The sequence below is a fragment of the Thermobia domestica genome, chromosome 8 (genome assembly GCF_964235325.1).
Source record: "Thermobia domestica chromosome 8, izTheDome1.hap1.1, whole genome shotgun sequence".
Classification (NCBI taxonomy): Eukaryota; Metazoa; Arthropoda; class Insecta; order Zygentoma; family Lepismatidae; genus Thermobia; species Thermobia domestica.
Window position 1 is genome coordinate 291,253,122 of NC_137461.1, and position 23,222 is coordinate 291,276,343.

The following is a 23,222-nucleotide window of genomic DNA, read 5'->3' on the forward strand; positions in this document are numbered from 1 at the left end:
GCATAAGAACATGTGGAGTTATTTTTTGTTTCTCAATAAGTGTACGAACACAAAATAGGCCATCATATCGCGAATTATTGTGAGCAAGTGCCACAATGATCTGATACTCTGGCCTTTCCATAAGCACATGTTCAATAAACGCCTCCATGGTTGTGAAAGAAAACATACGGTTCCCGGATATTTTATCTCCGCACTTGAAACATAAACTATCTACTCCAGTATTTATGCAGTGGAAACATACATTCAAACAACAACATAAATTTACGGCATGCTCCCGTTCACCTTTCTCATTTGGTGCTAATAGCATGGTTTCCACATCAAATATAATATACAAAAACCGTTCAGTGCGTTTTAGTTTACACTTTTGAACGAAACATCGATGGCCAACAGTTACGTGCACTTTACAAAGACTACAATAGTAGTCGCCGCATACATGAGCTGATTTTCTTTTTCTCACATCATAAATTACACCACATGCGTTACACAATTTCACGTAATCACATGTGGATTTCTTTACTTTATTTAGTGTTAAATGGTTATTAAAGCAAGTGCCTTCAGCAAAGTTTCTATTACATTGTGTACAATGTACCAATTTCGCGTTAGTTTCTTTACCATGAAAATGTTCACAGTACGAACATCTCATCTGACATTGATGAGCACTCCTATCTGATCTAAATCCTTCCAAGCATGAAAAGCAGAAATTCCTCTTACCCATAAACGAAGTAATATTCTTAATGGGCTGGAAATGGCCCACAGTATCCCCTCTCTGATACAGAATAAATATCTTTTTCTCCGCATTTATTCCTGGGTAGCGTACCACAGGTGTTCTGGAATCTTCCGGTAATTCATATATTACAATTTGATAATTCTTTTTCACTAAATAATTTTGAAAAGCAACTACATCTTCCAAATCAAATCCCTGTTTCCGTTCAACGTACATTTTCGCATCGTTACACAATTGTTGTGCTTTATTTTCCCAGGTTTTCTTCGTAGGCAGGGTCATACTGTATAAAGCCTGCTTACTCTCTTCATGTTTCGTAATCCAATATACTATGGATTTTGGCAGACAAAGAAAATCGCTAGCCTTTGTGGCCACCACATGATCCTTGAGAAAAATACTCATTTCTGCATACTTTCTTACCGCTGCGCGTTTACCTATACCCTGTCCGTGTAATCCATCAACGATGTCAAACCGGAATTCTAATTGATTCCCTAAAAGAAATGATTCATTGCTATTTAATACGTTTTCCACCGTTCTAAGAACCACATCGGTATTCAAATTTTGACGTTTTCGCCATGGAACAAACACTTCTTTATTCAGGAGATCTCTGTCGGAATTTATTCTTAAACCGACAAAATCGTGGGGACGTGTATCCCTCAGAACGGTAGAAAGCGCATAATCCATCATGGACGTAATATAATCCATGGGATTTGTAATTATATGTTGCACCGTTGGTTTTACAATAATTTCCACCCCTTTCATATTGAAACGCGGGTACTCTCTCACATTTCTCCCCACAATTTCAAACATATTACACTCTCTTTCATTTCCTCCATACCCTCGCAATGGAGGGTGCTGAGAAGTTGTGGGCCGCATATCTTCTGAATAATGTGTATTATTCAGACGATCAACACGCGCATTTTCTTCCTCAATTTCTTGTAATTTTTGCCACAACATCTCTGTAAAGTCAGTTTCGGAATTTTGAATTTCTACTGGTTCATCCAAATTAATTTCATTTAATAGTGCCCAATCAATATGTAATGCGTCATCATCATCATTATGTTCTGATTGAACATTTTCACGATTTCCCGTAAATGAAAAGAACGCGGATACACTTTGGTCACTTACTCGCTCTAACTGCCCCTTCTCAGAGGCCATATAATTTAAATATGACATAAATGCCGCATCATACAGTCGATCTTCACGGAAAAATCCGTGGTCAAAAAGCTCTATAATGTCCGCTGCTGAGCGAACATTATTCAGTATGATATATTGATTATTTTTATAATATAGGTACAAAAGCGATAGTAGATCACTTACAATTTCAGACGATCCAATATACCCTGCTGCTTGCAGGTCCACTACTTGTTGCCACGTATGTAAAACACGTTCAGCAGTATCCAACCCTCTCAGTCTTCCCTGGAAAATGGTTTCATCAATCACGTTAAATTCCTCAAAGTAAAACTCCATTTTTTTTTCTGTAAAATACAAGACAAAAAAAGTGCAATCAATATATGTATACAATGACTAAAAACCTGAAAACAAACAAAATTTTGAAAATAATAATAATAATAATAATAATAATAATAATACTTACCGAATATTAGTTTATCTCTGTTTAAGTGATGATCTAATTACAATCCACGTCTTTCGTGCTCTCTGCTTTTCTCGATTCTATCGCTTATTTGCTTCAGCACCTAAAACAGAAAAGAAAAAAATGCAATTAGTTACCGTATTACGACCTTTCAAATTACAAAAATATGATATTCAACGTAAAACTAACGTTCTCAAGCATATTGGCTTTGCATGTAAGAGAGCCATGGTTCGATTCGCGGTGCAGATTCTGTTAACTACCAATCCAATATAAGTTTGTAAAATATACCATTTATAACTGAGAAAAGTCTACAGTGCAAGCAATCGTGCGGTTCTCCACGTGGGATAGCTCTGGTTCGAGTTCCGGCAGTGTCATGGCTCCCTGCTCAATAAAATTTCCCATATACTTTCTAAATATCAGTTATACGTCTTACACAATTCATAGCTACATACAAGTAACAACATCTGCTAAGCATAATGTTTGTCGTACGGCTTTTCCCGTGGACAAGCTCTGGTTCGATTCCCGGGAGCGCATTCTGTTGACTTTCTGTACACTATAATTTATATATACCTGTTATGTCTTACACAATTCATAGCTACATATAAGTAATAAGTTCACACTGCAAACATACAATTTAGCGTACGGTTCTCCACGTGGGAGAATACTCATTCGAGTCCCGGTGCAATCATTAATGTTGATTCCCTACATATTACATTATACTATATCTTAGTCAAGTTATAATTCCATAAAAGTACACCGAGTCATATCACTTTCAATGCCGGAAAATCCGCAATCGATTCCCGATTAAACCAAACAGTTCCGTCCCCTTATACTCCTAACAATTACAATATGTCCCTTTCCCATATAAAAATGAACAAGTATAATACAAGACAACTACAACGTTAGTACTTACCAATCTTCAGTCTCTCCTAGTAGTAAATTATCTTCTTCGCAAAGTTAACACTTGTTCTTGGTGCCCTCTTCTTTCTAAATGTACACATCATGCAAATGCATCAGTATTTATATGCCCTTCAATCTTTCTAGAAGTTTCGAGTGTGTTCTTTCCCCTATTCCAACAATAATAAATTAAAAAAAGATCTGGAAGTTTCCACTGCTTTCTTTCACTCATTCCGACGATCCAAATTTCTAGCATATTCTCCAGCAGCAGCTGCCGCGTTACGTGTGCTGCATATTAATGAATTGCCTTGTTCTACGTGTGTGATCTACATATTTTATTTCCGAAAGGTCTTTTCTGTATTCTGCTTGTCCAATTAACATTTCTTTTTCACCGGAAAAAAGGTGTATCCATTCTTCAAACTGTCATACTATAAAAAAGACCGCCCGTAAAAACAATTATTATGTACACGGAATATGTAATTCAAAGCTATTCATCAATGTCAAGTTTAATTTTAACATGCAGAAAAGTAAAACAGCTTGCTACGTGTTATGAATACATAATTATGACCTTGCTTTACTTTTATTTACCAATCTACTGATATATTCATAAAGCTTAGTTTTCATTATTCATATTGTGCGTGTTATTACACTTCTTAAATTTTCTGTTTCTTTTTCGCAGGCATTCTCGTTTCAATAGCATAGGTGTACGAACACTTTCTGCGCTCACTGTATGTACAGTAAATACAAATTTATAATTTTTGACTTTACGAAGTATACAATGTAATTGTTCAATAATTAACATAAGCAGGCATTCATTAATTTATATTAATATAATAGTTAACAAAACTAATAAGCGGGTGATTGATGACTCAGTGGTAGAGTTTTCATCTATGGTATTCTAACCCAGGACATGTGGGTTTTCGATGGCTAATTTTGTGTTCGAAAATTTTCCCGGTGGTACTCTTGGTTCCCTTTCTTATATTTGTTCCATCATCACTCATTAACGAATTTAGTTTATCAAAACTCTATAGCCATATATTAATTCTGTCCGTCAGTGAAACAAACAGTCTCAAGAACTATCTGATGGATTACCAATCAATTTTGGCCATGATGTACAGAGTCGATAGTTAAGAATCGAGTTCCCTGATGAATGTAATATTCAAACCGGAAGCGGTACAAATCAACCATTTCCGGTTTTAACGTTAATCATTATACAGTAAATATGGTAATAGATAGCGAGAAGCGGTTTCCAGTAATCGACATATATAACATTCATGTAGATAGAATGTTACCCAGTTTGTGTATCTGCTGAAAATAATGAGCTTAGGTATTTAGAGAGCATTTTCCGCTTTAGAAAATGTGTGCTTGGTAAAGAATGTAGAGAATTAGCTGAGTCAAGCACGTAGCTAGAATATGGTAATAGGAAGGGGGGGGGGATCTGTCACGAAATACTGTGGTTATTTACCAGGGGTTCAATCATTCTAAACTATTTTATTGGCAATATATATTGGTTCGTTTAGCCAAGATTTCTAATGGGTGCATGATATGAAACACTGTGGTTACACACCAGAGGCTCGATCAATCTAAATATTTTACTGACAACATACCCATATTGATTGGTTAGGACAATAAAATGAGGATATATTAGTAAGTATTTTAATAAGAAGCTATGAAGAAATCTCGAGTAAAAGAATATAAAAAAAGTATTGAAAAAGATATCGTCTTCCGAGGTCATTCGAACGGTGTCGAGAATTTTGCGTCTGGGAAATTTGCGCCCTACCTCAAGAACAGGGAAAATTGCGCCTGCGATGTACCTCCACCGGGAAGTTTGAGCCCTGCGAAATAAAAGAAACTATTGGAGCTTACGCATTTCCTCGGAGGGGCTGACATTACAGCATAAACAATCCTCCCCCCACAACCATGCCATTTGTCATTTATTTTCATTGTGGCTATATAAGGGAAGAATAAACTTCAATATAAGCCAAAAGAACACAACGGATCAACGCAATCACTGCTTCTTCCAGAGATGATTTTGGGGGAACACTGGCCTCCCCAGAGTTCTCAGAGTGCCCCCTCGGAGGAGACCAAATAATACGTCTATAATATAATAATAAATAGAATAGTACCAACAGTGACCCCCCTCCGGAATACTAAATGTGCCCCCCGGAACATTTTTCCTGAAAGAACGACTGAACGCAATTGTGTGTTTGAAGTGTAATTCCAGCAAGTAAACACACTGTACATAGTTTTCTTGATAATATTGCTGAACTGATTTTACATTCACTTTACATTTTCTTTTCTATATTTTGTGTCCTGAAAAGCCAAACAACTCGCAAGGATTGTGAACAGAGATATCTGGGTAGAGCCAAACAGCCTTTTGTAGATTAAATTATACTCTTTGATTATATTAATAAATAATTATATATCAGTCATTTATACTTTTATTGTAAATTTTGTAGTATAATGAAAAATTGTATTTGTATGGATTGCCCTTTAGTGAACTAAAATTGTATTTTTTTCGTTTGTTCGGAATATTATAACGGATGGAGTAACTCACTGAGACGATGAGAGGCAAGCCTAGTTCAAGTGCGAGTGGAAGTTACTTTACACAATACAATAATAAGTTGAATTGTAGGGCGCTAACATCCCAGTGCAAATATATAGCCGGCGCATTTTCCCCTGTTTTTGGGGTAGAGCGCAAACATCCCAGTGCAAATATATTGCGAGCGCATTTTTTCCTATTTTTGTGGTAGGGCGCAAAATTCTCGCATTCAAGGAAAATATAATGTCCGTGAAGTTGACAAGCCACTTATGTCAGACTCCAATTTCGACTTTAAACGTCGCTAGTGCTACGTTAGTGTTCGATAGTGACGCAAATCGTTAGTACTCCAACTGCATGCCAACACGCCCACTTCTAAGAATCATCTCAAAAATGAGGTTAACCGTTAGAGCAAGTAAGTGCTCATTGGTGCCATTAACATTAACGTTAAAGCCTCCATCGTACGGCCCTTTGAGTAATAATAACACCACGTTTTTTGCTAGTCTCAATGCGTCCCTATATTCTCGCGAACATTCTGACGTGCCCAAGTTAGTTACTTTTTCTTTTGGGGGGGGACTATTGTTTATCTGTTATTGTTTATTGTTTATTGCTAGTCTGCAGAGTAGTCCTTACATTAATATGCCATTGTCCTTGATAATCATTGCGTATTTACAAGCAATTTGTTATTACTGTTAGAAGATATCAAAAAACAACAGATAAAATCTACTACTTAATGGTTCATATTTTTCTTTTACAGTACATAAACGATTAATAATAATAATAATAATAATAATAATAATAATAATAATAATAATAATAATAATAATAATAATAATAATAATAAGACTATTCCAGCATAAAAGTTATCAATTGCATCACACTGGCAACAAGCGACGCATATTTTAACTTCATAAAAAATCGTTTCTCACGATTTTCTGGAAAACTACGTTTTATAACATCTTCATTATGTCAAGTTGTTTATCTCAGTGTGATATATGTCTTACCTCTGGACAATATCACAGTAAAACAAAAATTAAATATTAGGAGTACATCGTACTTTTGGACTACATCTCATTAACCATGGGAAGATTGAGTAGTGTATACTTTAGGATGTAAGTTTCAGCTTAACTTGCATCATACATTCTTAGGATTACAAAAAGGAAATTTGTTCGTTTGCATTTGAACAAAATTCTTAGGATTACAAAAAGAAAAAATAATTTTTCCGAATTCCGGAATTTTTCCGAAATCCGGAATTTTTCCGAATTTCGGATTTTTTCCGAATTCCGGATTTTTTCCGAATTCCGGAATTTTTCCGAAATCCGGATTTTTTCCGAAATCCGGATTTTTTCCGAATTCCGGATTTTTTCCGAAATCCGGAATTTTCCCGAATTCCGGAATTTTTCCGAATTCCGGATTTTTTCTGAATTCCGGAATTTTTCCGAAATCCGGAATTTTTCCGAAATCCGGAATTTTTCCGAATTCCGGATTTTTTCCGAATTCCGGAATTTTCCGATTTTACTTTCCGGATTCCGGAAAGTAAAAATTCCGGAATTGGCCATCCGTAGTAGGAGCACACGGGAAACCTCGAGAAAACCCACACACATATGGTGTTTGCCCGCTATAAAGCGCACCTGGCAAAGCTGAGATCGAACCAGTGACCCCACATACAAGATGTCAATCCTCTACCACGGAGCCACTGCAGCTCCGGAGTAGAAAAAGGATTTGCACTTCTACATGAGTGGTTGCGTTTCTCAACTGAAGATATACATACTTTCATTTCATTATAGGAAAAAAATAATCAAGCTTTACGGTTTTATGAATTTTTTAAATACTAACTAGGGAAGGTCGCGGGATATAACTCTGACATCGTATCGATATTATGCTCAGTCGACCTCTTTTTGCATATGAAACAATTAGGCAACCGGAGAAATCGTCGATCGCGAGCGTGTACGAATTATGCGCGTTAAAAGTTCAAAATTGAACAGATTTTGCAGAAAGTTTGAAGAACAATTTCTTGAGATAGACGTTTCAGTTTTGGCATCAGGGAGTTCTTCTGGATACCCAACACCGTAGTAAGATCAAACCTTACGCATTTTGCAAGATAAGGGCAATTATTTGGAAGAGTAATGGCATCTTACAACTTGCAAATTGCCCCTATTTGGCATACTGGATCAATAAGCTAATAAAATGTATTTGATACCCTTATTCGGCTGTATTGTTATTCAAATATCACTTTCCTGTGTGACCACCTTCAAATTGAACAATAACATTTGTCTTGAAAACGCTTTGGCAGGCGTGCAAAATTCAATGAAGAACGTCGTGGTATTCATAATTAAACTTGTGATGATCTATATTGTAGTGTTCTTCCTAAGCCCGTATCCACGGGGGGTCTAGGGGGCCGGGCTCCCCATAAATTTTTACTGCCGCCCTTAAATTTTCACCGTAGTCTTGCAAATGGTATGGTGATGAACTATAATATGGTTGGATTGCCCCCCTCCCCAACATTTTTGGGCTGGCTACAGGCCTGATTCTTCTCCTTCTGTAGCTAGGAGTGAGACCATTCACCAATGTGCTGTTCTGTCCGGATCAGTTGTTTAGCTAAAATTTTGCACTGGGCCACACTAAAATATAGTATCGTGTGTGGAAAACGAAAATCATGTTATTGTTAAAATGAAGTTAAATCAAATAAATTATCTACTAAGACTGGCATTGAGGGTGAATACGAATATTAGTTTATACCACCGGTATTTTATTTATTAGTTAGACCCTAATCGTGCGGAAATGCGATCCAAACAGCTCGCGCAGCGCCAGACAGGCCTGCCTTGGAACTCCTGAGCGGTACTTCGAACCCTGTCGGCCTATGCTTATGCATGGCAGAATACGGTGTTCTAATACATCATCGCCAGCCATGTACTTAGTTTTCAGCGAATTGGAATGTCGATTGTGGGGAAATATTGGTCAAACTCCAGGAAATATTCTAAGATATTCAATTGACCTAAAAATTTAAAGAAAGAAAAAAATGGTTAGCAGGAATGTGCGCTCAAAGTTGTGAACTAGGTAACTTTTATTCTCGAGAAAATCGCTGTTTGCACACATCATCGCTAGCCGGTTTTTTGTTTTTTGGTCACATTTCTCGCGGAATACCGTAAAATATTGCCTGAAGTTTGGCCACTATTTTCAAATAATCGCCATTAAACTCCGTTGAAAATTATTTTAAAAAATGGCTATGGATGAGATATTGAAACACCGTCTTCCATAATGAATACCATCATGTCCATTTGTTTTCTTGGGGTACTCCTGTTTCCTCCCTTCTTCTCATTCCATCAATTCTTCCATCACCATTCACTTGCCTTAATCATCGTTTTTGTTAGCCTAAAGGGTATAATCATCGGATGTTAAACTGAAATATTTCATTTTCTCCACAATGCACAGAGGCCGGCTGGGTTGGGAGTCCCGTTCAAGTTAACTCCGCGACAAAGCGTTTCGGAGACAAATGTCATTGTTTAATGTTTAGGTGGCCACACAGAAAAGTGACATTTGAATGACAACACAGTTGGTGGAAAATACATTTTATTAGCCTATTTACCCGTTGTGCCAAACAGGATGCAATTTGCAAGTTATAAGACGCCATTACCCTTCAATCCTCCCTCAATAAGTTCCCTTATCTTGCAAAATACGTACGTTTTGACCTCACCATTTTGTCGAGCACCCAAGGAAACACCCCAGTACCAAAACTGAAGCGTGTATATCAAAAACCGTGGTTACTTCAAATCTTTTTCAAAATCTGTTCAATTTTGAACTTTCAACGCTCATAATTCGAACAAGCTTGCGCTCAAGGATTTCTCCGGTTACCTAATTGTTTCATATGTAGAATGAAGTCAACTGAGCATAGTGTCAGTATGAAGCCAGAGTAACACCCCACGATCTTCCCTAGTAAGTGAAATAAATATTTGCCATTAATGAGTTCAGGCAACTATTCGTGTATATATGAAAGCTCAAAAACATATAAAAAATATTTTCAAGAATATATAATATTTTACCTAAGCAAAATTAATTTCTGCAAAAATAAATAAAGAAAAGGAAAGAAGAAAACAGAAAGAACACACATTACATACTTAACGTTCAAAATGATCGTCAAAATAAACTAAATTTACCTTTGTATTACACGTGTGCATAATATTTACGTGGAAACAAACAGTTAAAAATTGAAAAGCGCTTAGTTGTTTCTTCAAATTATTCTCCCTTTCTCTTCGCTTCCCTTGGCTCTTCGATCTTTTACTTTGAGTTGGATTCTTCTTTTTTGTATATGATTCCTTCCGTTTCCCCATTTTCCACTTTTATTATTTGTAATAGTTTTGTCACAATTCACAGGTTCCGCCTCTGGACTTGAAACGCTAACAAGGAATTACCCTACTACTGTGACTGCAACAGTAGACATGCAAGTTTGGCAACGAAGCATTATGGCGTCCTGCGCAAGCATGAGATTCAGCCGCTAAAACTATTTCCGTAAACATAGAATTATATTTGGATAGAATGTAAAACATAACACGAAAAATGGTCGTAAATATCCATATTCCGTAATGAGACACCTACTTATAAAATAATTTATGATTGTAAGTAAAAATTTCATAAATATGAGCACAGGAGTAGCAAAATCTAACAGCAAGCGCCATCTTGCGTACTCATCTTAAAACTCATCAAGTTTTCCTCTTATATGTTACTTTTTTAGATAACAGAATACATAATCACAGGAAATAGTATCTTATGTTGTAGCTGACGCGTAACTCTATTTTATAGTGCAATATTTATAATATGTGCCATTTCTTCACGAGTTGGTTAAGGCAATGAACTAATGTTTATACTGACTTCCGGGTAGTGATCCACCTTAATCAAATACATTACACAAATAATTTAGTGCATACTAAAGTTTTGACTATCAAACGAACATCTTCACTGCAATTAACAGATATATATGAATCACATGTTACAGATAATTTTAAAACAATATAAAACAAAACTCGATGTGAATGTACAGGTACAGTAATTACCAATAGGCCATGTTAGTAATTCAAAACTGAAATTGTACCGTAAACAAGAATTAATATTTGCAAATTTGAAATTCGTTTGAAATTTAACTTTTCGTTTGATAATAAGCAAAATTTATTAACTAAATTTTCAAACAGGGTATCTCAGCCAATTTTCCTAGGAAGATTAGTGAGTTATTTCTCTCCAGCTCATACAGGACTGACTAAGACAGATGCGTATCTTTCTGCTCTTGGCGTAATATTATGTTCAGCAATCAATATTTTTCTCTCGTACCCTCCAATGCAAGGTGTGGAGCATGTTGGGATGAAAGTAAGAGTTGCCTGCTGTTCTTTAATATACAGGAAGGTAAGTCAAAATCTAATAATATTCATAAGACTTATGTTTCAAATAGTATTTAACTACAGTCCATTTGATACGACTTCTCCTTTTTGACAGTTGCTTTCCTCTGTTTTTTTCCTTCCTGAACGTGGTCGCAACAATCAGGCAAGAAGAACTGTTTCTATGGCAACAGCACGTTCAGCCAATTATAGTGGCTCATTTCTCTTGCTCTGCAGTGATAAATTCTACCCTTTCCACACGTTGCCAATTTGAATATAAACAAATGCACATTGTTTTAGTCGAATGTCAACTTGAGTAGTGGACCGGCAGGTTATTGAGAGATATTTTTAATTCTCGTTTGTATCATTTAATTTTATAAAACTGAGATTTACTTGCAGGGAATAATTTCGTGTTTCAATACCCGGCGCAAAAGTTGGCAACATAGCATTGAACACCATGTGCACGCAGCAAGCTGTCAGAAAGGACAAGTAGTATCAATTGTAGTATACATCTCTTTATCAATGAACTCTTCTCAGTGAATTAAGTAGAAAAATAATATTAACAAATTTATTATAGGCTCAACCAACGTCCTAGCAGTAGCTTAGTTATTTAATAACATTTCGACCAGCCCATTTCAGAAATGATTTTATGTATAAAAATTGTATAACCATATTTTACCAAAAAAAAGAAAAAGAAAGAAAGAAAAATACTACAATAAAATCTGGTCATATGACATTATCACCATCACCTTCACGTTTGCTGGCTCTTTCCTAAGTTTTTTCGGTAGTCGAGATTCTGGTTGGCGCCATTCACTCGACTGACGTTTAATTCAGGCTCGTAGGATCTTCCTCATTGTAACGTTGAGGGTGTAGGTGCGCACATTCCCACCTATGCCACTTTTGAACCTCGGTCAGAGCATTAGGTACCCATCTGACTGCAATTATCCGCATGCCAAGATCTTGTGTTAGCATGCGGAACATTGATCCGGAAGAAATGTTCAGCTCCTGCGGCAATTCACTACAAGTCCAGCGCGGATCACTGTCAAGTAGTGTCCGTAGTCTTGCAAAATGAATTTCGTCCGTGGCCGTTCGCATATGCCCTCCACCATGCATTTTTGTCTGTTGAATGTCGTCCCGCCTGAAATGCTGCAACCCATCTCGCCACTGTCCGATACGGTAGAGCAGCTTCATCACAGGTCTCTACTAATCCTTTGTGAATCGTCCTAGCATTAAGCCCTCGTCCCACCTGGAATTTGATAAACACACGCTGTTCTGTACGCGTGAACAGTACGTTAGGGCAGTATTTCAGACAACAATCATTTTAACAATGTCTACTTGCCACACACACCATAATATAGGACCGCAGCAGCGTTGAACTGACTCGTACACATCAACGGAACACACTATGCTCGTCATTTGTCTCTTGCCCACACAACACTCCAATCGTAGCAGTGTTGCCAGTTCGAGCAGTTCGAGTTAAATGCCCCTCGTATATATACAGTGAAACTTGCTTAAACCGGAACTTGAATAAGACGGAAATCTGTCTATGGCGGACATTTTTCAAAGTCCCGGCAGCTCTTATGGGAATTCCTTTACAAATAGTTTCTGTAAAACGGAATATTCCGTAACGCGGAAACGGAAAGCAAAAATAGTCCCAATGAACCTTTGAAGCTTGCATAAAACGGAATCTTTTTCACAGTGGAAGGCTGCGATAGGTTACCTTTCTTCTCTTTTGTGTGTGTCTTATTTGGAGGTGAAGAGATCAAAATGGAATGTCACTTAATAGAACCATTGAACCCTCCTCCATTAGTTCTTGCCTTTAAATAATGCATCACAAAATATCACTAGAGATTTGACCTCGTTTTCCTATGACGATCTTTTGCTGTTCGGAAGCACTGAAGCAGATGATTGACAGGTTATTGTTCATGTACCATTTTTCTGTTTGCATTTGCTGTCAATCCTCCACCTGTGAACTTCACCTGGTCTTAAAATAATGCTGGAGTCCACAAGTCTTTGTGTTGGTGGCTCTCCAAAATCTGAGAATCTTCATTTACAGGTGATGCTTGTTCACGGTTCACTAAATTTGCCCCAAGCAAATGCATTTCGAGGATAATGACAGAAAGTTGTCATCAAAAACAGAACTAGAGGCGGAGTGGAGCGAGAAAGAAGTACATTTCTACAGTGTTCTGAGTTTGTGTTCAGTATCGTGTTTTTTCTTCTGTGCTTAAAACAAGCTGTTTTTTTTATGGTGTTTTTATTTCAGCCATACACACAATGGCTAAAAGACACGTGACTTTCACTTTGGGTGATAAAGTACAAATCATTGAATTCAAGGGAGAGGACAAAATTTCGGTGAAAGAAATCATGTGCCGTTTTAAGTGCGGAAAAACACAAATTTATGATACACTTAAAAACAAGGACAAAATTCTGAAGTGTTGGATGGAAGGGAATGGCAACGCGAAGCGGGTAGAAAAGTAACGGTCAACGAGAAAATAAACGAACTGGTATGGGAGTGGTTTGTAAGTGCCAGATCGAAAAACTTGCCAATTTCTGGTCCTATCTTACAAGCTCAAGCTCTTTAGATTGCCAAATCGTTGGTGAAAGTTGATTTTAAAGCATCGTCGGGATGGTTGGACAGTTTTAAGTCTAGGGATAATGTTATGTGGAGAGAAGTTTGTGGTGAGTCAAAAGATGTCGATCCGAAAGCAATTAAAGAGTGGATCCCCAAGGTGCGTAAACTGACACAAAACTATGAACCAAAAGACATTTTTAATGGTGATGAAACTGGTCTATTCTTTCGGGCACTTCCGAGCAAGTCGTTGGCATTGTGTGGGGAGAAATGTACAGGGGGGAAATGTCGAAAGAAAGACTAACTGTGTTTTTATGCGAGAACATGACAGGAGAAATGGAGAAGCCTCTTGTGATTGGGAAATCTGAAAAACCTCGTTGGTTTAAAAATTTAAATGTTAAATGTCTGCCAGTTGTGTGGCGAAACAACAACAGTGCTTGGATGACAAGTACTATTATGGAAGAAGGATTAAATTCTTTTAATGCGAAGATGAAGAAAGAAAATCGTCATGTTCTGTTATCCTTGGACAATGCCCCATACCATCCCCATATAAAATTCCTCAACGTTGCTATAGCTTGGTTTCCTGCGAATACTACAAGTGTGTCACAACCTATGGACCAAGGTGTAATTTTCACCGTTAAAAGTCACTACAGGCGATTGGTGCTGAAATCTCTAGTAAGTACCATGTCATCAAGCAATTCTGCAAGCCAGTTAGTGAAATTGGTGTCTGTACTTGATGCTGTAAATTGGATTGCTGTTCTGCTAAAAGAATAAGAAAGGAAGCCATAGCTAAATGTTTTATGAAAGCTGGGTTTACTGAAAATTCTTCTTCTGAAACTTCTGACATACCAGAAATAACGGAGACTGCTGAAGCCGTTAAACTCTTGTGTCAACAAAATGGAGAACCGGATGACGGAACAGCTTACATTTCAAGTTATCAAGATAGCAACTTATTCTACGATTGAATCGGCTGCGGATCTCTTGCATGGACCTGAAACTGAAGAAGAAAAGACGACGATATCACTGAAGGTTGAAATAATCAGAGAACCTGAAATTGGTTCTTTAAGAGAAGCTCTTCATTATGTTGAAGACCTCATTGAATTTGCGGCTGACTCAAATTATTCAGACCTTCTAGAACCATTCTATTCTGCAAGGGAAGTGTTACAAAAAAAAGTCTTGTCTCAAAGAACAAAACAATTTACCTTGAAAGAAATGGAGAAAAAATATGAATAAGGATAGGGGAAAAATTATGTTGGTAAACTGCAACTAAAAATAGTTTGTGTAACATTCTAAACTGCATCTTGAGTTTCAGTAGATTTTCTTGCATTTATTGTATTTGAAGTGTTCACATAATTTGAAATGTTTTAGTGCTGTGAGAATATTAAGTGTTGTGTGTCCTGAAAACTACAAAAAATACAGAATATTTTGCGTATGTGCGTGTGTGTGTGTGTGTGTGCAGAGTATGAAAGACTGCATTTTGCAGTTCCAGAGAAATATAAAGGTAAACTATAAAACCATTTCCATCTGTCTTATTTTTGTAGCTATTTATTTTCAGAATTGTATAAAACGGAAATCTGTCCAAAACGGAAACAAAATTTGGACCCGTCGCTTTCCGCTTTATACAAGTTTCACTGTATATATATATATATATATATATATACAGTGGCGGATCCAAGGGAGGGCTATAGGGGCTATAGCCCCCCCTTGACGCTCAGGTTTAAACTGGATAAAAAGGGGCTTTAATCCTACTTTACACTGGATAAAACGGCAAACTATGGTTTAGCCCCCCCCTTGATCATATCCTGGATCCGCCACTGTATATATATATGGGGCCGAACTTAGGAGGAGTGTAAAGGTACACGTGCACCCCCCTTCGTTGTAAATATACACTAAAATGAGAGGCTAATAACAAAACTTTCAAAAACTTTCTGCCATCATGTTTTCGTTTGGCGCTTAAAAGAAAGCAAATTTTTGCAAAAGCAATAGTTCAAGTCGATTTTCTAAAGGCTGAAGGAAAAGGATTCACCAAGCAAAACAATATAACATTTGTCAAGTAGGAAAGAAAACAGATGCCAGGAGGAGAGAAGAACATTTTTTTCTTGCATAACACTCGTGACCCTCTTTAAAATACTTTTCTCCGTTCTATGCATCAGTATTGTCAAGGGTAAAGAATATTTCATATGTAACTTTGAAGAATTTCAGTGTGATTGGTTATTTTATTACACTCTTACAGGCACTTCGCCTAAGTAAAACTGCCTTAGGCCAAACAACAGTTGGAGAGGTTGTGAATTTGTTGTCGAATGATGTAAGTAGGTTTGACCAAGGACCTATATTCGTCCAATATTTATGGATTTCACCCATTCAAACTCTGATAATAGCATATTTTATTTGGAGCCAAGTAGGAATATCTTTTCTCGCCGGCGTGGGAGTAGTTTTAATTACAATTCCACTCCAAGGTACACAAATGTATTTTTATCCTAAATTTTTCCTTTTTTAAATTTTTATTATTATTATATTTTCAATTAGTTGTAATATGTGCAAACTACATAAAACTGACGTAATTCAAACATACTAATTCCTTTAAAATCAGATTAATGTAATATAAAAGGTGGTCCATTTGTGTCGTACAATTAATGAAGTTGGACAACCTAGCATACAGTGAAGTAAGTAGTGTTGCCTGCATCCAAGGGGTAACGCTTAGAAAAGCACTTTATCTTCGTATAAACAAATGTATACTGTATAATACATTTAAGAATTATATTGAAGGTATGATGCGAATCGCTTTCACCGATACTAAAAGAAACAAGTTAAATTCGTACAGCATAAACGACGTGGAAGTTTTCTTTTCTTTTTCTTTATCTTCTTCTTCTTCTTCTTTTTTTTTAGAAATGAATTACTGTTCCAAGTTGCGTACAACAATCTACATTTATAGTAAATGAAGTGAAAAAAGGGAAATTCCGCTTCTAAAATGGAGGGAAAGGGTTAATTTTCTTAATATTATCGCTTGTGGGTAGAACGTGTATACTTTCTCTCAATATATGTAAAAAAAAAAAAAAAAAAAAAATGACATGGGCATTGTCTATCTCACCATCCTGGGGAAAACGATTTAGAATCAATTCTTGAACGTGGTTCGTACTTTAAATTGGGTTTTTATCGTGTCACCTTCATTAAAATGCATATAATAAAGAAGTGGGATTTAAATGTACACACAGAACCACAGACGCGTTAGTTGACACAAAAAATGCATAACTTTTGTGACTCCAGCAAAACGTTTAGATGCATAATTTTTAAGGATGCAACTAAATGCATAATGAAAACTGTGTTAATTGATGCACTTGTGTGCATAAAATTCATTATGCAGATAAACGTTTTGCTGAAATCACAAAATGTTATGCATTTTTTTTGTCTCCTACTGAAGCATTTACATGCATTAATTGAAACAGTGGTTTGTATCGCTGGTTACATATTCCCTAAATATATAGGATTTCCAAGGGTGTGGAAACGATTAAATAAATTTAGAACACTACTAAAAATATGTAATCGAGGCTTCTTGGGTGATGCAGGACAGAGTGCAAATATTCCATATTACATGGGAGCCTCTACGGTCATTTTGGAAGTTATCATACTGGATTTGAGTTAATTAAGTGAAATATAGACTTTACGATACACTACTATTTTTGAAATAAAGTGTGATTTTTAAAGAAATTAACAAGATTGTTTTCTATATTCTTTGTTAACGAAATTTTGATCACATAGGTCTAGAACAGAGTTGTCCAAATGGCGGCCCGCCAAACCATTTTTTGCACCCCACAAAGCTCTCACAACATAGACTGTTATTACTGATAATATTTTCATTTATGTTGATTCTTTTAATGTTTCCACTCTTTTTTCGAAATAAGGCATCCATTTAACGCTTTTGTACAACAAAAAGGCCCGGACATCCAAGGCAACACTGGAGTCAGTAATGTAGCTATAGGCAAGGCATCGTTGCTGAAAGAACAATTACTTCAATTAACCAAACCAAACCAACCATACCAATTCACCATGAAAATTGTGAAGAACCGCTTCAGAAGCTGCCTTGGAGATTCTTCTCTTTTACATCTTCTGCGGCTCGCAACAACAGGATTGGATGTAAATATCCCAGACCTTGTTAACTCTCCTAGTCACCCTCATTTATCATATTGAATGTAATATTTCAAATACATTTTTATATTTTTCTTTTGCAATAATAATAATAATAATAATAATAATAATAATAATAATAATAATAATAATAATAATAATAATAATAATAATAATAATAATAATAATGTAAATTTATGATCATAATTTTGTTCAGGATGCAAACAAGCAGAGAGGAAACTACCATAATATCGTTACGAAATCACACCTTATTTCAACAATAGTATCGGATCGTAAAGTTCCCATTTCACTGAATTAATTAAAATCCAGTATGATACCTTCCAAAATGGTCGCAGAGGCTCTCATGTAAAGTGGAATATTTTCACTCTGTCATGCATCACACTAATAAACCTCGATTTCATAGTTTTGGTAGTGTTGTAAATTTATTCCATCGTTTTCACACCCTTGACAACCCTGTATATCAGATGTGCAATATACAATTTAGGCCACTCAATTTATGAGATCCATCTAAACTATGTCACAACCATTATGGGAAAATAGTTACAAAAATAAGGCCTTCAAATAGTATATCTTACAATTCAAAAAAGGAAAAGAACTCAATTTATTATACCTAGGTACATTTTACAGGTTGCTCTACAAGAGCAGTTTTGCCATTTTCACTAAAGCTAAAATCCCAAATTATCTTTGGTAAAATAAAAGAACATGGGTCAATGTTAGAAAAATCGTACCGATAGCAAATCTAGCAATGGGAAACACAAAACTTTACCGAGTTAAAAAAAAAAAAAAAAAGTGAAAACTACCAACTCAGATTATAAATCAAACTTTGTATGTCTATGTTCTCTGAATCTTTCTATCGCTTTTTTATAATATATTTTAGTATACTAATTTATGCCCCTTTGGCCTTTTTCCGTTTCGCCTTATGCCCTCAAAACATTTTGCCATACAACCGATAAGGATGTTATCTTAAGGCGGAAAGGGAATTCCCGTTTGGCCTTTTCCTGCTTGACCTTATAACATGCAAGGGAATTTTCACTCTGTTTCTGTAACAAAGAGGGATTTATCTTATTCTCAACTGCAACGTCTCTTCTATTCCAGACAAATTAAACTCAAATATCTTAGAAGAACATAAATTTTATTATCACACCCGAAATAGCATATCAAGTTTCTATGTGGATATAATATGAAACAGCATCAGTATATGAAATTACATCAATTTCACTGTTCTTAAGTCTATCTTTTAGGCGGTGAATCCTGCCGTCAAACCGTCTCTACTTTAGCTTTCTAAGTGTTTTCTGATAACCCACTTGAAGAAGTACTCGCAATCTTTCATTTTCACGTTGCCTGTCTTTCATTAATTCAATGAAAGAATGTATGTCTAAGTGATTCCTTGATGCCTTTCTTCGTAATTTGACGTGCCACTGTCCTGCATTGTTAGTCATTTGTTCTTGATCGTTTTCAAAGTGATTCCACAAGTCACTGCAAATAGGTAAAAAATACATCATTAGCACATTAAAAATTCAAAGGATTGCAGGAGAATCTACGTTGGAAAGTCGATGGCAAAATTTTGGGTGAACCTAATTTATTTCTTTTGCAAAGCAAAAGAATGTGTTCTTTTGATAATTTACAAATCAGTGAATGTAGAATCTTCAATACATGCACGTCGCAAGAAAATCTATATTACACTTTACATGAGGTGTTAATGGAAAAAATGCTATACTGTAGAGTGCTCGAGATAGCTTAAAATGATTTAATAATAAAAAAAAAAAAAAAAAACTTGCACTAAACGCCATCTATTTACGTAGGAAAGAAAACATACTTACAGAGAAAATAACGTGTCACCATCATCCAGCCAAGTATCTATAAGATAATCATGGAACTCCTCCTTCCATAGAACGTCAGGCGCATCTTCTTGCAAACGTACAAACACTACATCTAAATGGGAAGTTGGTACCAGAGGCAGTGCTGCTGCATGTCGAATCCATCTTTTTACTTCAGTGTTCTCTTTGTACAATTGAGAAAGTTCTAACTGCTGAACCTTCCTCCAAACAGACTCAGAGAAGTGGAAGGAACATTCTGTGATTTTAACCAGGAAATACTTTATTTATAGCATTGATTGCTACTTTCTTAAGATCAATAGAAACTTCTTTCAATTTGAAACGCAGTCCAAATTTCTCAGCTTCTTCCCTGATTACCTCTAGTAATCTTACATGTGTCTCTTTCTTTTTACTGGACAATATGCTGAAGAGGAGATACCTGGCCGAAACATTTTCCGTGCAGGATGTACATTTGGGAGAAAGGGAGAGGTGCAGTCTTAAGTGTCCCATCCATTACAATCCTGTCGCACTGACACATAATTTCCAAAGTTCCAATAGTGCCGAAAATCTGTTGAAGATAGAAAGACTAGAATAAATAACACAGACATTCTACAGAAAATGCTTTAATATTAATATTCATACTCCTATTACTATTGTCATAACAGATTTTCACGATTTCAAAAAATAAAAAGAAAAAAGAAAAGAAAAGAAAAGAAAAAAGAAAAACGTAAGAAGTGAAACTATTTTCTTGATTACCAAAATATAACTTACAAGAATTCTACTGGTGTCATCGCCTTCATCCCCAATAAAAGTTTTTGCCGTCATGCGTTTCGCTCCACGATCCTTCCACATTCAATTTACTCAATCTTTGCAATAGTGGTGCCCGGTTCATGCTCGTACGTTATATAGAGAGTGTTTGACGGCACCAAAAATAGGGACAACAGATGCAGTTTCACCACAGTAATTTCCCTTAGCAATCTTCTTCCTGGAGAGAAGAAAATAAATTCATTTTAAACATCAACAGAAAAAAAAAGTCGTACTTTCCCTCGAGAAAGTAAAGACAGACGGAATATTGCTTAACTACGACCGGCTAATTGTGTTACACTATAAATAAAAAATGGACTATGTATTTGTGTGCTAGCTAAGGTGCCATTTAAGAAAAGTTCCACATCTAAAGTTCTAAAATAACTTTTGGAGAAGTTGCAAGAGTAAATATTAGAAACATGCAGAGAAGCTTCAGTGTCAAAATTACTTATACCTTATTACAACTATTATATGTACTTGCCTATACTTACCTATATGTCTTAGTAATTGTTGATGTTCGTTCTTCCGTCGCTCTCTTCTTCATATTTGAGGTACAAATACAAGGCTACATGAGCAATTTTTTAAAGAGTGACGCAGATAACACAAAATTCTGAATACTTGCTTTGATTATACGCTATTCTGTTCGTTCAAACGTAAATACTACTAGCATTACAAATGTTTTCCAAAATGACACTAAATTTCCCTATCATAACTTGAAAATCCCCTTCGCTGGTGTAAGGTGAAATGGAAAGGGCAAACGGGAATTCCTGTTTCGCCTTACAATCAAATTAGCATATACTATCTTAGCATCATAGGCTGAAGTAATGAAAACAGACACAAGGCGAAACAGGAAAAGGCCAAACGGGAAGACATCCAAAGTTTTATTTTAAAATCATCTGAAAGAATTGTTCACTTACATTTCCCTGTTTTTAATTATTAACGATATATTTTGCAAACGGACAAATACGTGGACGTTTCGAATTAGGTACAAAACTATGAAAACTGTTTTTGTGATGTATAATTACAATGTTCTAAAAAAGTTATATTTCTGGGATAAAAGTCTGTAGGTCTATAGTAATTTACCATGTCAAATTCAAATCTGAAATCAGGATTTCGCTATCAGGTTTACTTTCTCAGTAATATAGGATGTTACGTAAGTATACGACGCATGTTATAAAAAAAACTGAAAATGGAACAGTAACTAAGACGTTACTGGTTTAGCCTGTAGCATGTTTTCTAGTAGGTGTGTCTCTTGTCTCTACTGACAAATCATCAGTAGCCTTCTGACATGCTGAGTTATGTTTCTTTCATTTCCCATTCATGAAACTACGAATTTTAATTAAAAAAGAAGTAACAGTCAGTTTAAATCTCATAATCAAATTGAATTCATTGGAAGAACATAACACTAGTGGGAAATCCTGTTAACCTCTGAAAACATAACCTGATAGTGATACCAGAAATTACATTTGAAATTTCCTTTCCTTATTATACGCTGTGTTAAAACGGCACTATTCAGATTTCCCTATCATGTCCCTGAAACGGAAAGTTTGAGGGGAAAAATAAGGCTTTTGGTAGAAAAAATCCCTTTTTTCTATTTTGGGTCCCTCCAGAACACCCTGTGTTAACACACAGATCTCAAAATAAACTGAAAAATACTAAGGGCCGTATGCATAGTTATTCTGCGGGTTACTTAGGGGCTACGTACGGGACACGTGATAATTTGCGTTGCAGAGTTCTCCCGCAGGGTCAAACAAGCCCGCAACCTTCCCGTAAGTCAAGAGGATGGCTAGGGGTGCTTCAACGCACCCTTTGCTAGCCCGTAGCAGTTTCTGTTGCTTTATAAAATGCATATGCTCCGTGCTGACAAAATATTTGAGTATGTTAATGAGTTTACCGAATTCGTTGAGCTGATTAAGCGATAATAAATGACATATTGATGGCATCCAATTTAAAAATATATACCAATTCCTGAAAGAAGATTGCAGGATATTTTGCTTCCGCTCGTACAAATATTGAATACAAGGTCAAAGAATGGACTAACAACTTTTACCTTAAATAAAATAAGCGAGAGATACTTGTTGTTACAGTATTGGAACTGAAGTAGATTTTAGATTAGATTGTAGAATAGCTTCAGAATTGATTCTAGGGGTCCAGTGGTGATTTCAAGGATCGGCCGGGGGGGAGGGTCCCCGAGAACCATGACATTCCCTCAGGACCACATAGCCTATCGTGCTCAATGTGAATTCTCAGTATTTTCGTTACTAATACATTTCATCCGCAACATATTGAAATCGCCAAAAAAACAGGAATCATCACTGATGGGAAAAATTGACTCAATAGTTACACATATTTCATCGTGAAAATGTTATTCTAATGTGTTTTACATCCTTCTCCCTGTTTCCTTTTCCTACATTTCTCTGCATAGGTAAAGTTGAGGAGCGCTAACATCCCTTTTTTCACTAATCATCTAACGTCTTCTGCATTCTTGGTTTCTTACCTGACCACCAGCTGCGTACACATTTATAATATGCTTGCAAACTTATATATTATAAATAAATAAGTGCGAAAAACCATGCCCAACACAGGATAAGTTTGCATTTATTCCGATTCCAAGCTGGGCACAATTTGAGGGATCACGCATGATTTTGTCCGCGGAAGCAGGCACATTAGTGTTGGTGATATGCGTATAAGGAAAGACAAGTGGAAATCATCGAACTCCTGTTTATCGACGCGCTGTAATTGCTCAAAGTATGCATTGGTTCATGTGATTATGGAAAC

General features: G+C 36.2%; 1 protein-coding gene across 1 annotated transcript in view; it reads left to right on the top strand.

Annotated features, from left to right (window-relative positions):
* LOC145693712 (putative multidrug resistance-associated protein lethal(2)03659) overlaps positions 1 to 23,222 on the top strand; it is a 217,401-nt gene that overhangs the window by 64,513 nt on the left and 129,666 nt on the right. Inside the window, exons 5-6 of the mRNA XM_081769997.1 lie at positions 10,935 to 11,142; positions 15,917 to 16,139. Coding sequence (XP_081626123.1) covers positions 10,935 to 11,142; positions 15,917 to 16,139 — 431 coding nt within the window. The remainder of the gene's footprint in view (positions 1 to 10,934; positions 11,143 to 15,916; positions 16,140 to 23,222) is intronic.